General features: G+C 39.1%; 2 protein-coding genes across 4 annotated transcripts in view; both read left to right on the top strand.

The window, feature by feature from the left end:
* The first annotated feature begins 1,353 nt into the window (after window positions 1–1,353).
* Window positions 1,354–12,058, top strand: LOC133663366 (uncharacterized). Of its 2 annotated transcripts, none has more exons than XM_062067786.1 (3): window positions 1,354–1,668; window positions 11,056–11,213; window positions 11,275–12,058. In XM_062067786.1, the coding sequence occupies exons 1-3, from the start codon at window positions 1,443–1,445 to the stop codon at window positions 11,968–11,970; spliced, it is 1,080 nt and encodes a 359-aa protein (XP_061923770.1). In that variant the 5' UTR covers window positions 1,354–1,442; the 3' UTR covers window positions 11,971–12,058. The 2 variants fall into 2 exon arrangements, with proteins under 2 accessions (XP_061923770.1, XP_061923771.1); XM_062067787.1 differs by having other exon boundaries at window positions 1,360–1,668; window positions 11,290–12,058.
* Window positions 12,059–16,271: 4,213 nt separating this feature from the next.
* The window catches only part of ddx18 (DEAD (Asp-Glu-Ala-Asp) box polypeptide 18), a 28,333-nt gene continuing 25,818 nt past the window's right edge, over window positions 16,272–18,786 (top strand). For both annotated transcript variants that reach the window (XM_062067784.1, XM_062067783.1), the window contains exon 1: window positions 16,272–16,467. In XM_062067784.1, coding sequence (XP_061923768.1) covers window positions 16,362–16,467 — 106 coding nt within the window. In that variant the 5' untranslated portion in view covers window positions 16,272–16,361. The remainder of the gene's footprint in view (window positions 16,468–18,786) is intronic.

Genomic DNA, 18,786 nt, shown 5'->3' with positions numbered 1-18,786 from the left:
GTCACATGTTATTAAAATAATACTTTCCAGGCACAGTCCAAATACGGTATATACTAAAATATTTTACCGAAGTAAAAACGGGAAGAATAAGGACAAAATGAATTACATAGCCTGGTAGCCAATTCTTCCTAAAAATAAATAAATACTATTTATTTATTTAATATGATATTTAAAACAATTCCTGACAAAAATGTAATGGTTGACAACTGTTTGTTTTGTAATTATAAATAAAATGTAAATTGTTTATTTTTGAAATATGTCACATTTATTTTGGGAGGAGCCAAGAGTTTGGCTGTACACCAAAATTTCAGGGACATTAGCAGATATTAGCATATTCAGCATGAAAAACCGCAAGCTAGAATGGTAAATAATCTTTTTCCGTTGCGAGGAAAGGTGTTCATACATCAAAGTAGAATATTTAAAAGTGTAAGCATGGTTCTCTCAACGGATTAATGATTTTAAATTACTAGTTAAAACTTGGAAAATATCAAAATATTTTAAAAAACTGATTTTTATCAATACGCCCAGTTAGTTATAATGATACTAGTCTCTTTTATTTTCTATTGACTCTGTTATTTTGCTGTCATTTTTAACAGATGTTCTTTGTTTTTATTTTTGACATTTTTGTTTGAATGTGTTTGTTTTATTTTGATGTGTGACTTGCTCAGCCAGGTTGTCAATTATTGTATTGCATTGAAAGGGCCTAATTGTGTTTGTATATTAATTGTTGTTTGTTCAATCGTTCAAAAAAGAAAATAGAAAAAAGACGGCATCGCCAAAAAAAATTAAAATTAAATTAAATTACAAAAAATACAATTAAATTAAATAAAAAGACAGCATCCCCCGTTTCGGATTGAAGTGGGCAAAACTGCCCATTTTGGAATCGATCCAATATTAAGAAAATACAGGGCCAGTGCTGCTGATACCAATACGTTTCTTGCTTTTTTATTTGAAATTGTTGTACACTTTACATGCAATAAAAAATAAATATTGCACGAATTTGGTTGAAATCCGATTTTTTTTTAAACATAGACGAACTCCATAGGTTTCTGACTTTTTAAAGATGGGATAAACATATCTAGAACATAACTAGATAAAGTCCCCTAAGCAATTTGGGTTTGTTTAAAAAAATACACTAATATATATACACAATATTTTCAAATTCAATATAAAATGGCTAGAATGTGTATATATATAATCATGTAATCCAGGGTCTTTGAACGCACCACAGTTATTTGCATTGAGATCTAAAAGTGAAACGTGTACATAACTTTCTGCTGTTCCTGTTATTTTGCAGCCGTAACTGTTTCCATGTTGCTCCTTTTGAGTCGAGTCACTTCTTGAAATGTCCTCTAAGAGGCGCTCCTCGCGCCAGTGGGTGACGATTGAGTAGTGTCGAAGTCACAGAAGAAGAAAAAAAAAAACAACAAACGACGCTTATCATGGCGGACTCGAGCCATAAACTTATTATTAAAGATGCACCAGCAACGTTTAAATCCAAAGTGTGGACTCACTTTGGCTTTTACAGCGTGGATGGGACAAAGGTGGATAAAAACTTTACAGTATGTAAGATGTGTCTCCTGCAAATACCCTACACGGGCGGCACGACCAACATGCACAGCCACCTTTTCCGCCACCACCCTGACCTCGCCGAGACAACCGTACCTAGTAAGAGAAATGTTGTTTCTATTCGCATGCTAAACATTTACTTGTGTTAGGTCTTTACCTGGTATATTTGTTCTACTTACGAGACATACAATGCCGTTTTGAGAATGTGTTAAAGCAGTCCAGTGTGTCCCACGGAACTGGAATGTATCTGTGGCGTTGGTACGCTTGATTGATTGATTGAAACTTTTATTAGTAGATTGCACAGTGAAGTACATATTCCGTACAATAATCACTAAATGGTAACACCCGAATAAGTTTTTCAACTTCTTTAAGTCGGGGTACACGTTAATCAATTCATGGTAGGTAATAGGTCCTATTTGTATAGTCTTTGGTATGACTCTGGTTTGAACTCACAACCTACCGATAATTACTGCGGCTTTCAACTTGTTTAAGTCGGGGTCCAGTTAAATTGATTAATGATAGAGATATATACTATCAAATATATACTAACATCATAATACAGTCATCACACAAGATAATCATCAGAGTATATACATTGAATTATTTACATTATTTACAATCCGGGGCGTGGGATATGGGGGGGGGGGGGTAGGTTTGGTTGGTATCAACACTTCAGTCATCAACAATCAGCATCAACAATTGCATCATCAGAGAAATGGATATTGAAACAGTGTAGGACTGACTTGGTAGGATATGTATAGCAAGTAGTGGACATAGAGTGAGAGATCAGAAAGTATAAGAAAAAGTGTCTACATTTGATTGTTTACATTTGATTATTTATAATCCGAAGAGGTATTATGTGGAAGGGAGGGTGTTAGTTTAGGGTTGTAGTTGCCTGGAGGTGTTCTTTTAGTGCGGCTTTGAAGGAGGATAGAGATGCCCTTTCTTTTACACCTGTTGGGAGTGCATTCCATATTGATGTGGCATAGAAAGAGAATGAGTTAAGACCTTTGTTAGTTCGGAATATGGGTTTAACGTGGTTAGTGGAGCTCCCCCTGGTGTTGTGGTTATGGTGGTCATTTACGTTAAGGAAGTAGTTTGACATGTACTTGGGTATCAGGGAGGTGTAGCGGATTTTAGAGACTAGGCTCAGTGCAAGTTGTTTTACTCTGTACTCCACCCTGAGCCAGCCCACTTTGGAGAAGTGGGTAGGAGTGAGGTGTGATCTGGGGTGGAGGTCTAGAAGTAATCTGAGTAGCTTGTTCTGGGATGTATGGAGTCTAGATTTGAGGGATTTGGAGGTGCTGGGATGTTTGGAGTCTAGATTTGGGGGATTTGGAGGTGCTAGGGTACCAGGAGGTGACAGTTGTGCTGCTGTGTAATGTTGATGTGATTGTCAATGGAAACCAATGAGTGCAAGATTCTGTACCCCTAAAAATATTTTGTCTCCCTTGCCGCGAGAGCCAGCATGTCTTCAGATGGGGCGGAGCTACAGTATGTGCTGTGTTAAGATAGAGGCAACACTTCCGTGTTTTAGACAAGTGTTTTTAAACCACTGTGCCACGGCACACTAGTGTGATACAGTCTGGTGGGCTGTGGGAGATTATGTAATTTCAACTAATTGGGTTAAAAATATTTTTTGCAAACCAGTAACTATAATCCGCAAATGTGCCGTTGTTGAGTGTCTGTGCTGTCTAGAGCTCGGCAGAGTAACCGTGTAATACTCTTCCGGGGGACGGCGTGGCGAAGTTGGTAGAGTGGCCGTGCCAGCAATCAGAGGGTTGCTGAATACTGGGGTTCAATCCCCACCTTCTACCATCCTAGTCACGTCCGTTGTGTCCTTGGGCAAGACACTTCACCCTTGCTCCTGATGGGTGCTGGTTAGCGCCTTGCATGGCAGCTCCCGCCATCAGTGTGTGAATGGGTGAATGTGGAAATACTGTCAAAGCGCTTTGAGTACCTTGAGTATACAAGTATAACCCATTTATCATTATATCAGTAGGTGGCAGCAGGTAGCTAATTGCTTTGTAGATGTTGGAAACATGGTTTGTGGTGATCACAATATGCGGGAGGCAGTGTGTAGGTAAAAAGGTATCTAACACTTAAAATAAATAAGAGGCAAGTGCCGCTAAGAAAAGGAATTGAAGCTTAGGGATGGTTATGCAAAACGAAAGTAAAACTGAACTGGCTGAAAAGTAGACAATAACAGAATGCTGGACGACAGCAAAGACTTACAGCGTGTGGAGCAGACGCCGTCCACAATGTACATCCGTACATGACATGACAATCAACAATGTCCCCACAAAGAAGGATAGCGTCCGCACAACTTACATAGTCTTGATTGCTAAAACAAAGCAGGTGCGGGGAATATTGTCAAGGAAGACATGAAACTGCTACAGGAAAGTACCAACAAAAGAGGAAAAGCCACCAAGATAGGAGCGCAAGGCAAGAACTAAAACACTACACACAGGAAAACACCAAAAAAATCAAAATAAGTCACGGCGTTATGTGACAGGTCGTGACAGTACACCTACTTTGAGACAAGAGTTATAGTGATGCATGGTTGGTTATGGTTTGAAATAATATCCAACAATTGCGAGAACGACTTTTTATTTTTATTATTTTTCAATGATTTCTGCTGGTTGTGTGCCTCTAGATTTTTTCAATGAAAAAAATATGCCTTGGCTCAGAAAAGGTGGAACAAGACTGTTTTATACTACTTATACTGCTTATTAGTGATAGTAATTATACAAAATGTGGATTATTAAGTTAATGCCTTTATCGTTAGAGATGTTGTTAGTAAAATTGGTATATATACCTCCTTGTAGCGATTTTGTTTTGAAACAACACATACCAGGGCTGTACTGTGCGATAAATTTACTTGCAGATGCGCCTATACTGTAAATAGACCGTGGTACTTGGGGGAAAAAAACTGTCGCACATGAGCGAATAGGGATTTCGCCCTTTCATTGCATTTTACTCCTAAAATAAATCCATCCAAATTTGATCAAGTGTTAAGTGACTTTCAGGGTATCCGCGGGGTCTTAAAAAGTCTAAAAAAGTGTTAAATCCAATAATTTGAATTTAAGGTCTTAAAATGTCTAAAATTCTCCTAAAATCTCAGGTCTTAAATAAGATTTTGAAAGGTCTTTAAAATCTATTGACGTTACTTTTATTTAAAACATGCATAAACTTCTGTCTCGCTTTGAAATGTTTAGATTTTTCAGAATCAGAATAGTTTTTATTGCCATTGTTTGAGAACAGGTTCACAAACTAGGAATTTTTCTTGGTGCAATCGTGCAACATAAAACACATAACACAGAATAGGAATAAAAATTAGCTGTAACTGAACTATCAGATCTTGTTATTGTTCGTGAGTCTGATGGGGACGACGGAAAAAAACTGTTCAGGAGGTGTGGGTCTGGATGGACCGTAGTCTCCTGCCTGAGAGGAAAAGAGAGACTAGTTTGTGTCCAGGGTGAGAAGAGTCAGCTGTGATCCCACTCACACGCCTCCTGGTCCTGGAAGAGAACAGGTCCTGGAGGGATGGGAGCCTGCAGCCAATCACCTTCTCAGCAGCTCGTACGATGCGCTGCAGTCGATGCAGAGGAAGCTTTAACATAACTACACAGCGGAACTAACTGTGCTGCCCGGTTAGAATTTATCGAACACCTCCAGTTATTGCTGTGTGTTGACAGCTTAGTTAGCATGTTTTTTTTATCAGTTTGCTCAATTCTGACAGCCGAAAAAAACATTACCAAAGTTAATCATTTAACTTTAGCAGAGATGCTAACTGTCCCTTTCACAGACAATATATTGTTGTGCTTTCCTCTACCATTGCTAATGTTGATGTTACATGAAAACACTTGATATGCACACTGCACCTTTTGCAAGTAAATACTTCTATGGTAAATCTGAAAATTGGCTGTTACGATGTTTGCTAATATTTTTTGTCCGCCCTGAGATCGGTAGGTTGTGAGTTCAAACCCCGGCCGAGTCATACCAAAGACTATAAAAATGGGACCCATTACCTACCATGAATTGATTAACGTGTACCCCGACTTAAAGAAGTTGAAAAACGTATTCGGGTGTTACCATTTAGTGGTAAATTGTACGGAATATGTACTGTACTGTGCAATCTACTAATACAAGTTTCAATCAATCAATCAAAACCTCCCTGCTTGGCACTCAGCATCAAGGGTTGGAATTGGGGGTTAAATCACCAAAAATGATTCCCTGGCGCGGCCACCGCTGTTGATCACTGCTCCCCTCATCTCCCAGGGGGTAATCAAGGATTTTGGGTCAAATGCAGAAAATAATTTCGCCACACCTAGTGTGTGTTTGACAATCATGGGTACTTTAACTTTTTAACTTTTAATATTTTTTTCAATTAGTTTACACTAGAGAAGCTCCTGGTGTATTTAGTTAGTTTAACCATTTTGTTTTCCAATGTGAAAGAGCAGTAAATTAATTTATACTCTTAAAATTCATTCTAGACCTCTGATTTTACTTAATTATTTTCAAGATTGTCTTAAAAAAGTCTTAAAAAGTCTTAAATTTGACATATTGAAACCTGCAGCAACTCTGGACTTTATTTTTACCGGACGGCGTATGCATATTCATTAAAATAAACAAAGGTATCCACACAAAACAGATCACCACATGACAAAGTACTCAACAGGCTGCCTAGGACCAGGACCAGGAAAAGAAGAATGAAAGAACAAATCACATGAACAATAAAAAGAGGCAGAGTAAAAGTTAGTAAAGGACAGTAAGATAAAACTACCATGAAATAATAAGTATATACAAATGAATAAATATGTGAAATATAGCTATAGTTTGTTTAAAAGAATTACTGCGGCTGGAACAAAGCTATCCTATAACGAGATGTTCTGCATCTTGGGACCCTAAGCCTCCGACCAGATGGGAGGAGCTGGAACTCACCATAAAGAGTGTGGGAGATTTCAGCTCTAATTGAGTTGGCAATCCACTGTACCTGCCGGGTGTACAGGTACTCCAAACTCAGGAGAGGCTCACCAATAAGTCGACTTGATCACATGATTATTTGGCTTAATTGGTTTCTCTCCTTCAGAGGCAGCTCTCCAAACCATGATACCAGACAAAAAGATAAAACCGATTCAATAAAAGCCTGATGAAATAAAATCATCATGGTTTTGTCAACATGAAAAAATGACAATTTCCTTAGACAGTGAAGACGCTTGTGACCTCCTTTGCATACAGCATCACAGATATCCTTAAACAGATCAAATTAGACTACACTTTTTGCCCATCTGTATAGCATGTTTGTAATAAAGTTAATCCCTAATCATAACCAAATAGACAAGTGATTGACGTGGAAGTGTTACTGATCACTCTGTGCGTGCTGAAAACTGTGTGTGTCCCCTCCTGTGCCATGCAGAGTGGGGCGGGGCAGGAGCCACGCTCCTAACAGTGTTTCCCATAAACTGCCAAGATACCTGTGGCGGTGGGGGCGTGGCTATGGGCGTGGTCACCATGACATCATCGTGTAATTTGCATAATTTACTACAATGATATGATTTTCTCTAAAAAGGCTCAAAAAATGTATACTTACTAATTAATAATAACAGTTTTGTTTTAAACGTCCATCCATCCATCCATCCATCCATCCATTTTACAATATAATTATAACACTTTATGTACATTTTTATATACAGATTTGAACAATAAGTTATTCTCTGAAATATATTTATTAATTGTGGTTCTTACAAAAAATAGATCTTATAAAATATAGAAGCTAAAATGTCTCATAAATCTCTGCCCCTTTAATTAGTGCATACTAAATAATTTAACTTTAGCCTACTACTACAACCATATTATTTACCAGCAACATAAAGTGAAACAGAGGCAGAGGTGTCCTGCCACAGTCAGTAACAAATAAACAGAAAACAGTAGTGGTGGTAGATAGACACAGAGCTTCATCAAACATCTGATCCGTCTCTCTCCAGCTGTCCTTTCAAAATAAATGCATTCAAATCCCGAAAATAAAAATTTAGAAAATCCGAGTCGGTGCTGCACACTGCACCGGTTCGGACCACTTTTGAACTTGTTTGCCAAGACGTCTTACCCTCGTATTTTGATCCGGTCGGTCCGTTTTTCTTTTACTTCGTCGTCGTCGTCTTCTTCTTTTCTTCTGGCCCACAAGGTGAATTAAGTGCTATTGGCGGAGTTACAATGCATAGTAGGCTACCGCCACCTACTGCACCGGAATTGTAACTACAAGCTACATTCACAGACAGAGTCCCATTGCTTTTATGAGCGGTCGAGCGATTCAAAAGCCGAAAAATCTGTCGCTGTCCGGCTTGGCTGCGTGGGGGCGGTGGTCCCTGGTTCCCTGGGCACCACACCTACTGTTTGTGGGTTGGGCTCTCGGGGAGACTGGGGCCGTACTCTGACTCCCACACACACTGGGAGTCAAATGTATTGTACATACAAATTCACATATACTCGCATACATACACACACACATACATAGGTACCTACGCTCCCACATACATATACAAATACAGTACATATTTACATACTCAAAGTTTGTACATCCACACGCACATTCATCATACAAACATACACATACACATACTGTTCATATACACATAGTGTACATATACACTCACTGTACAAACACATATACACATTCTGTACATATACAAGTACATATGCATACATACACTCATGCACATAATCACGTTTCATCAAACATATATTAACGTTGTTGCCCTAGGGTAAACTGGGTAACACATGGCACACTGACAAAGCTTAACCTATTGTTACTATAACAATCTACAAGGTTAATGTAGGTTGCTTCTCTTTCTTCCCCTCCATTTTTCTGCATTCTATCGTATCTCAAGTTATCATTACGTACAGGTATATGTATTGTTGCATTTGAACAACTGTATTGTTGATAATAAAGGTAAAGTATTGGTATTGTTCATTATCAATAGCGCTATTTCTATTGGTATTTGTATTGCTCCATTTGTAGTGTAATAATGCTCATTGTCATTTCTGTATTGTTTTTTATTTTCGCTAACTGCTTATTTGCTATTACCTTTACCATCATATTTGTACATGTCGTATTTGCTGATGTTGCTCTATTGTTGTTGTTGTGTTTGCTGTTGTTGTTTTTGTCTCTCTGTCTAATCCCCCTCTTGTCCCCACAATTTCCCCCTCTGTCTTCTTTTTTCTCTCTTTCTATCCCCTCCTGCTACGGCCCGGCTGCACCAAATGATAATATAAATACATTTAATAAAGTCAAATACAAATAAGGCAACAAGAGAAGTATCCTACACTTCTCTTTTGTAAAGTAAATCTGAACAGCCGATATGGGCATCTACATCAACTATATGATTTGCCTGAGAAGCTGGACAGGACAACAAAAAAAATAATAATAATTTTTTATTTTTTTATATTTGTGGCGGACGTAATTCTTTAGTGGCGGGCCGCCACAAATGAATGAATTTGTGGGAAACACTGGGTCCGAATACTTCCGTATCAACCATTGACGTCACACGCATACGTCATCATACATAGGCGTTTTCAACCAGAAGTGTGGCGGGAAATTTAAAATTGCACTTAGTAAGTTAACCCGGCCGTATTGGCATGTGTTGCAATGTTAAGATTTCATCGTTGATATATAAACTATCAGACTGCGTGGTCGGTTGTAGTGGGTTTCAGTAGGCCTTTAAGCAGAGGTAAAACAAATCAGTGAACGATTCCAAAGGAGCTGCCGTCAGAGCCGACAAACTGCCGCTGCTCGCCTGCTAAGCTAACAAAACCAGCTCAAGCTAAAATGCCTGTAAGACTCAGACTGAACATGGCCTCGCTGACATATGTCACTAGGCAACAGGCACCGCCTTTTGAAGGAACACACACAGACGCACACACTGCTGTCATATGAAACTTATCTCTATGCCATATATTTTATTTTATTTATTTTTTTAGGCAACGCATTTATTACTTTCCATAGTAATTCATTACATTTATTAAAGAGTAATTATGTTAGTAATTAAATATTTTTTTTGTAAAATAACGAGTAACCATAATTAATTAGTTTTTAAAAGTAGTTTTCAGAACACAGCCTGTCGCACAGCATCATGAAGCAGTTGGCAGGTTGGTGTTCCTGTGTTATTGTTTACAATCATCTTTGAAGCCAACTCGGGGTGGTGATGACTCTTTGACTTTCCGAGTAGGAGATCAGACATCTGGGGCAGTTCCAGTTAAAATTTCCAACTAGGAACTCGGAGAATTTGACTTCCCAGTACAACTGGTACGAACCACAAGTGTAAGCGCCTCCAACCCCCGTCTCCACCTGCTCCTCTAACCCTGCCCCCTCACTTTCTCTTCCTATTGCAATGTTGGTCATTTGTATGTGATATATCTCTTCTGCTTAGCTTTCAAGACTTCCATATTTTGCCAGGAAATTAAATTTTTGAGCATCTTTCACGGCGTCTTACTGGTTCTGTTTTGTTTGTTTTGCTAGTGCAACGATCAAGCCTCCGTCCGCAGCACTCGCAGCGTGGGCTCATTATCAGAGTGTGAAGTGAAGTGAAGTGAATTATATTTATATAGCGCTTTTCTCAAGTGACTCAAAGCGCTTTACATTGTGAAACCCAATATCTAAGTTACATTTTGAAACCAGTGTGGGTGGCACTGGGAGCAGGTGGGTAAAGTGTCTTGCCCAAGGACACAACGGCAGTGACTAGGATGGCGGAAGCGGGGATCGAACTTGCAACCCTGAAGTTGCTGGCATGGCCGCTCTACCAACCGAGCTATACCGTTAAGTGATTCGATCAGATGATTGATTGGCTTTGTAATCATATTTTCTTCCTCCTAATTTTTCTTACTTTGTGCAAGTTTGTGGCGAGTCACGAGTAAGGATGCTCTCTTTCTGTACGTGCTTCCAGTGTGTGTGTGTGTGTGTGTGTGTGTGTGTGTGTGTGTGTGTGTGTGTGTGTGTGTGTGTGTGTGTGTGTGTGTGTGTGTGTGTGTGTGTGTGTGTGTGTGTGTGTGTGTGTGTGTGTGTGTGTGTGTGTAAAGCTGGCGCCCCGCTCTACACCCGCGAGAAGACAAAGATTGTGAATGACTGAAAAGAGGGATCACTGCGTTCAGTTAATTCTACTGTTAAAAAAAACGTCTTCAGGTGCTTAGAAGAATGCAAAGAGCGAGATGTCTTTGTCCCTGTTCGAAGCAAAAGATGAATAAATGCGAGGCTCAACAATTCTGTTTGGCGAACATGTCTGTCACTGAAATGATCGGAAATCAGCCTCTTGCGGTTACATAATCGTACTTATTAAAACCTCTGTCGATTAATCATGCAGCCCTAGTATATGCATCATGTGACTTTTAATGACTGTTGTGAATTATTTTAGGTTAAGTTTTTCCATTTTTGTTCACATACCAGCTTTTCAGTCACATTTTCCATGTTGACTTGTTCACATCTCTTCACACCAGTACCTGACCTTGAAATAAGGTCCAGATCTCTGCAAACTCCGTACGGAAGGGTGCCATGGCACCCAGATCGGGTCAACAGTCTTCGACAAAGGAGGCTGAGACAGAAACTGGACTTCCTGAAGCCGTATATTGTTGGTAGACAAAGTGATTACGATCCAGTAAGTAGTAGAAACCAACGTGTTCCCCTGTAGAGTCTTATTGCTGATTTGAACTCTCCAGTCAATTGTCTTGCAGGAAGACAAGTCTGATGATCATGAAGAGGAAGACGTGGAGCTGGAGACTGAGGGGAGTTTCGAGCAAGGGACAGGAAGTATATCTGGTAGCCCACTGGAAACTCATGAGATGCTGCAAGACCCAGATGAGGATGGGTTATTATCTGGCGTGTCCACTTCAGACCCTTCCTACTGTCCAAATCCCACAGACGCCGCGTCTTTAAGCGTTGACCCTCAGGATGACGAAGGTTCACCAGATGTTTCTAATCAATCAGCAGCAGCAATTGTCCCCAAAGAGAAGGTACTGCAGCAGTTTGTCAACATCATGCTAGCAGATATGCGACAGATTAAAAACCAAATGGTGCTCATGAAACTTCGCCGAGACATCACCGATCTGGTGTTCAAAGCCATGGAGGAGGACATGCAGAGACATGTTCAAGTATTCCTCACGCAGCAAGGAGCAAGCGCACCGCCACAGAGCTCCTTCAGGCCTCCGCTGTCACGCTGGCAAAGAGCTCTTAGGAGAAGAAACAAGGGGCCTGGGAAGCACATCGGGAGGATATGCAGGAGCCAAGCAGGTCCTGCACCGGGCGACATGAACAACACGAGTGTCCCTCAGGCTGTGGTCCAGGTTCCTGACATTAAATTAGAAATAGATCCGCATATGATTAAACACGAGGAGGAGGAGCTTCCTGTGCTATGATGTTTTCGTCAGGCTCACTAATCATGTTGAAGAATGCATGATTTTGTTATTACTGTAATATATTTCTTAATAAATATCTGTGCTATAACCTTATTTTGTAACTCTTTTAAAAATACATTTTACAAACTTAAGTTGATACACAAATTGGATCGAATATGTAATGATTAAATCCAATAAGACTAAATGCATGTAAACTATGTGTTTGAAACTTTAAACTAGGTCCCAGTTGTACACTATTTGCACACGTGACGACGGGGGTCGAAGAGCAATAACAACATCTAGAATCGGTTTGATTTTCATTTTACATTTAATATAACAACAATTTAAAACCCTAGTAAACAGAAATGGAAAAACAGACCAAAATGGATGTTTTTTTCATATTTTGACTCCGGAAAATGTTATTTTCAAAGTAAAACTGTGGATACTACGGTACCCGTGTGCTTGGCTTAAATATATTTGAAGCCCTACACAGAATGGACCACGTTAAAAGTTGTCATTCTATTGGACACGGCCCAATGAAGTCTGACATCTTCATAAATCTTCATGCACATATCACCGGAAAGTCAAAGCAAAAAAGATTTGATCATGCATCATACAAAACCCAAAACCAGTGAAGTTGGCACGTTGTGTAAATCGTAAATAAAAACAGAATACAATGATTTGCAAATCCTTTTCAACCTATATTCAATTGAATAGACTGCAAAGACAAGATACTTAACGTTTGAACTGGAAACATTTTTTTTTGCAAATATTATCTCATTTGGAATTTGATGCCTGCAACATGTTTCAAAAAAGCTGGCACAAGGGGCAAAAAAGACTGAGAAAGTTGAGGAATGCTAATCAAACACTTATTTGGAACATCCCACAGGTGAACAGGCTAATTGGGAACAGGTGGGTGCCATTATTGGGTATAAAAGCAGTTTCAATTATATGCTCAGTCATTCACAAACAAGGATGGGGCGAGGGTCACCACTTTGTCAACAAATGCCTGAGCCAATTGTTTAAGAGCAACATCTCTTAACCAGCTATTGCAAGGAATTCAGGGATTTCACCATATACAGTCCGTAATATCATTAAAAGGTTCAGAAAATCTGGAGAAATCACTGCACGTAAGCAGTAAGGCTGAAAACCAACATTGAATGCCAGTGACCTTTGATCCATCATGTGGTACTGCATCAAAAACCAACATCAGTGGTGTAAAGGAAATCACCACATGGGCTCAGGAACACGTCAGGAAACCACTGTCAGTAACTACAGTTCGTCGCTACATCTGTAAGTGCAAGTTAAAACTCTACAATGCAAAGGGAAAGCCATTTATCAACAACACCCAGAAATGCAGCCGGCTTTGCTGGGCCCGAGCTCATCTAAAATGGACTAATGCAAAGTTTGAAAACTGTTCTGTGGTCTGACGAGTCCACATTTTGGAGCAACATATGTACCTACAGTATATAATAATATAATTATATATAATAATACCTAAAATACTACAACAGAGACCCCGGACTGTTGAACAACTTAAGCTGTACATCAAGCAAGAATGGGAAAGAATTCCACCTGAAAAGCTTCAAAAATCGTACATATAACCTACTCAGTGGCCTAGTGGTTAGAGTGTCCGCTCTGAGATTGGTAGTTTATGAGTTCAAACCCTGGCCGAGTCATACCAAAGACTATAAAAACGGGACCAATTACCTCCCTGCTTGGCACTCAGCATCAAGGGTTGGAATTGGGTGTTAAATCACCAAATATGCTTCCCGGGTGCGGCACCGCTGCTGCTCACTGCTCCCCTCACCTCCCAGGGGGTGAACAAGGGGATGGTTAAATGCAGAGGACAAATTTCGCCAAACCTAGTGTGTGTGACAATCATTGGTACTTTAACTTAATATGTTGCCATCCAAGCAACGTTATCATGGACGCCCCTGCTTATTTCAGCAAGACAATGCCAAGTCACGTGTTACAACATCGTGGCTTCATAGTAAAAGAGTGTGGGTACTAGGCTGGCCTGCCTGTAGTTCAGACCTGTCTCCCATTGAAAATGTGTGGCACAATATGAAGCCTAAATTACTACAACGGAGACCCCGGACTGTTGAACAACTTAAGCTGCACATCAAACAAGAATGGGAAAGAACTCCACCTGAAAAGCTTAAAAAACCGGTCTCTTCAGTTCCCAAACGTTTACTGGGTGTTGTTAAAATGAAAGGTCATGTAACCAAGTGGTAAAAATGCCACTGTGCCAACTTTTTTGCAACGTGTTGCTGCAATTAAATTCTAAGTTAATGATTATTCGCCCCAAAAAATTTAGTTTCTCAATATCTTGTATTTGCAGTCTATTCAATTGAATATAAGTTGAAAAGGATTTGCAAACCATTGTATTCTGTTTTTATTTACAAATTACATAATGTGCCAACTTCACTGGTTTTGGGTTTTGTACAACACAGCACAGTATTTTTTCTTACAGGGTGGTCCGCGGTTCTGTCTTTAAAATCGCTACCTTCACCCCTGCAACCCCAAGAGGGACAAGCTGTAGAAAATGGATGGATGGACAGTTTGATCTGTTTTGTTATGTGCGTCGAGATTTCAGTAAATGTCAGTCTTCGTTTGCCATGTCTGAAATAATTTCAAAATTTAAACACAGTTTTGGTCTTTATTTCCGTTTTTCCCGTTTGTTTTAATATTTCTAATATGAAATATAAAATGAAAAGCAATCCATCTTGTGGATCATTAAAGGTTGTCTAAGTCTAAAAGTAGTTATTGATTCCAAATGCTCCTATCCAAAAAGAAAGTATTTATTTATTATTTTATTTTTTGCATTTTAAAATGAATTTCTAATAAACCAATCGTTGTTTTGTTATGTCATTCAATTGATGAAAATACAACTCAATGACCAAAACATACGCATACCCCTTTTGCAGGCATTCTTGCTGTTTTGGTTTTTGTGCAGATGTTGTACCGAAATCTGTTACCCATCGGAATTTGTAACTCCAGGGGGCGATGTTCCCAAGGCGTTTGTTTGATGGTTAAACGGCATGCCCAAAGAGGAGGAGAAGAAGAACGCTTGCGTAAATGGCGTAAACTATCCTTAATGCTGAAACGTCAGTTGTCAGAATTTCAGCATTAATAAATTACACATATTCTGGAAATCAATGACTTACTTTCATTATAGTATGAGTCCATTGTATCAGCTGTTGATTCTCTCTCACACACATACATTTTCCAATATAGAAAATACTATTAAAATGTATAGTTTTTAATCATATTTATTTTATATTGGTTTTATATGTATTTATTTTTATTTTTTGTTTACTATTCAGTCATTGGTGGAGCTCAGGATAGTATTTGAATGTTGTTTTTAATATTGTTGTGCAGCACTTTGGAAACATTGTGTTGTTTAAATGTGCTATATAAATAAAGTGGATTAGATTGGAATGAATTACGATGTAGTATAATGTAAACAACTGACGTTTCAGCATTAAGGATAGTTTACGCCATTTACGCAAGCGTTCTTCTTCTCCTCCTCGGGCTTGCCGTTTAACCATCAAACAAACGCCATGGGAACATCGCCCCCTGGAGTTACAAATTCCGATGGGTAACAGATTTCGGTACAACACCTGCCCCCAACAGAACACCCTGACTTTGCCCCCACTAGCTTAGCCTAGCTCAAGGCTGCGTGTCCTATCCGTTTATAGCTAGCACGGGCACTACAACGTGCTGGCGTCTCCAGTCATGGCTCTGTCACGCCAAAAACCTCACCCCCCCCCCCCCCATTTACTTCCGGGGCTGCGTCCAATAAAGTCACAAAGTTGCCAGGGGTCCTTAACCGGCACGCAACTGTCCTGTTTCGCGCCTGTACAAAAAAAAACAATAATCGATGTCTTCAGATTCCAGCAGCTGTCAAAGACGAAGTATCCTTCCAGAGACGGGCAGTCAAAGCCGAAGTGCTATCGATCGCTGTCAATGACGTAAGAGGAAACATGACCACGGAAGTAAATGGGGGGGGGGGGGGGGGCTCCATATAAGACGGCTTACATTTATAAACTACACCATCACCCTAAGTATTGTTTTCAAATCTTTTAGATAGATGTATATTTAAATAGAAAGACTGTAAAACATGTCAAATAAATGACACTATACTTAAATGGATACTTGTCACCGAGGGTAATTTATAGAATAACTAGAAATGATGATTGTAAATTAATTTTGATGTATCACGGGACAAGCAGTGGAAAAATGGATGGATGGTTGAAAGGTATGTATTAATTTGCTGAATATTTCCTTTTGGGCAGTTTGCATGTCGCTTCGTGGGGTCCTTGACATACATACAGGCAAGTTTCAGGCTGCTCCTTAAGCTGGTCCTGAGAAGCTGCTGTGGCATACACGTGTGGTGTGTGGTCAACATGGCGGACCTCCAGATGAAACTTCTGCGTAAAAAAATCCAAAAAAGAAATGAGAAAAATAAGGAACGAAAGTTACTTCGGACGCAGAGAGAAGAGAAAGAATTCGGTAAGTTACACATACAAGTGTTTTGTTACCTGTCTTTGCAGCGACGCTAAGCCTTAGCTTCGTTAGCTTGTAACGTTAGCTTGAAATCGGGAATGCCATACACTTTAATATACACATTAAGTACGATTTAGGTAAACGAATCAACCTGCAATCGTCTACCATTGCGTTTGTGGGCAATACTTACTTATGACATTGGGTTTGCTTAACCGTCTGTACCCTCTATAAACTTTAAATCATTTATAGCTTGGTTGCGTATGACGTCATATGCGTTATTCTTTGCGTCTTACTTCACACAATGAACACGCACCTTGAGCGAAGCATTGAAACAAGTGAGAGTGAGTGTCGAGTTTGAGCAGAAAATGCTGTATAGCTGCTCTGTTCTTGGGTGTTCCAATCGTTCAAACGGAGAGATAGGAAAAAGCTTTCATAGTCTCGAAAGAAGTGGCGCATAAAGGTAATATAAAATTCGAAAAATCCAGAATTGTACCGTGGTTTATCATTATACCGTTACATCCCTATTTTCTACCTTCTTAAAATATTGTTTAAGGCTAGTCAGAAAGGATAAGATCCTCTTCTTCTTTCAGATCTTGTAACCACAGTATGAAGCACAGCTGGCTGCCTCATTAACAAAAACTATGAACACAAATGACTGTTTGCTTCCTATAGTTTTAGAGTTGATATCTTGTTAACAGTCGTGTTACAAAAAAAAAGGTCATTTAGAATAATACATAATGTTAGATATAGAGAACATACAAACACATTACTTACTAAATTCAAAATAATGACATTCCATCATTTGGTGCATTTGCAAACAGCTAAAATTTTGTACAAAGCAAACTATAACCTGCTACCCAAGACTGTACAACAATTCTTCTCAACAAAAGAGAAGAAATGTAACTTTATTGAAAAATCTAACTTCAAACATTTGTATGCACGTGCAACACTTTAAACCTTTAGCATATCAGTATGTGGAATTAAATAATGGAATGGATTAAGCAAAGAAGTCCATTAACTAATATGATCCAGTGGAAGAGACTGTTTAAACTACAAGTAATGTCTTGAACTCATTGAAAAAGATATGCCATTCATTTCATTAAGTGAATCATAAGTGACTTAACTGTTTAGTTGTACTTGGTGATTTGATGTAAACCATGTACAAATTGGGAACAGGGAGTGAACATATGTGTTAGTAGTTGCAATGAAGTAAAATGCTGTAAGGAAAAAAAATATTAAAATATATGCAATATGTAATGTATCATATTGAAACTTTACACATGTTTGAAATAAACTTAAAACAGCCCATAATATAAAATTTTGTCAATGTTAATGTGCATTCAAATATTTTTACTAGAGGTGGGAATCTTTGGCACCTCACAATTCGATTACGGTTACAATTCAGGAGCTACACATTGATTAAAAATCGATTATTGATGCATTTTTAATTTGTATATTGATGAAGTTTTACAATTCTTTTCGCTTCACTATATAAGCATTCATCACTTGCAACTTTTGTTGTATTTGTAATAAGAAACAGTTGAATTAATTCCCATTACATTTATTAAATGAATGGAAATGTGTGCAAAACTGGAACATAAATGCCCTAAAATATAGGAGCAGGCCGGATCTTTCGGTGAGGTGGCTTGCTGCGGTCAGCCACTTTTTTTTTTACATCCGCCTATGTCTGAATTGGGATGCATCTTAAAATCGATTATTTCCCCCACCTCTAATAGTTACAATTCAGTGTTTCCCCCAGAAAATGTGTTAGTTAAGGTGGTGACTCTCCAGGGGGAGGGGACCGGGGAAGGGGGTGGGTGGGTGTAAGGATCGGTGTAACTCGACATGTCGCCGTCACGTCGCTGCCACCACAGCCTGGGGGGCAATAGACTACAGACTGCGGTGAAGTAGTCTGTGTCGCGTGAAGAAGCCTACAACTTTTGGTTGTGTTTTCCGCCCCATTTGCTGAATGGCGATATACGATATATATCTCTATTTTTTCCGTAAAGTAAAAACAAAACAGTCCTAGTTACCTGAGATACTAAGTACGTTATTATCATGACGTAGTAATTTACTAAGTCAAAATAATGACTTACTAAGTCAAAATAATGACTTACAAAGTCAAATTAATGACTTACTGTAAGTAAGCGTTGCAATAAGCGTTTGGGGAGAAAAACAGTTAAAAGTGGGGCCACATGCTGACATATGCTCAACTCATCATGCTTAATTTATTACAGCATTTGGGAAGCCTGTAGTTTATTTTTATTATGTAAATGTTATATTTTTATCAACATGTGATAGCAGGGACCATGCAATTCAAAAGTA

The sequence above is a fragment of the Entelurus aequoreus genome, linkage group LG13 (assembly GCF_033978785.1).
Source record: "Entelurus aequoreus isolate RoL-2023_Sb linkage group LG13, RoL_Eaeq_v1.1, whole genome shotgun sequence".
Lineage (NCBI taxonomy): Eukaryota > Metazoa > Chordata > Actinopteri > Syngnathiformes > Syngnathidae > Entelurus > Entelurus aequoreus.
This window is presented reverse-complemented; position numbering and strand designations above follow the sequence as displayed.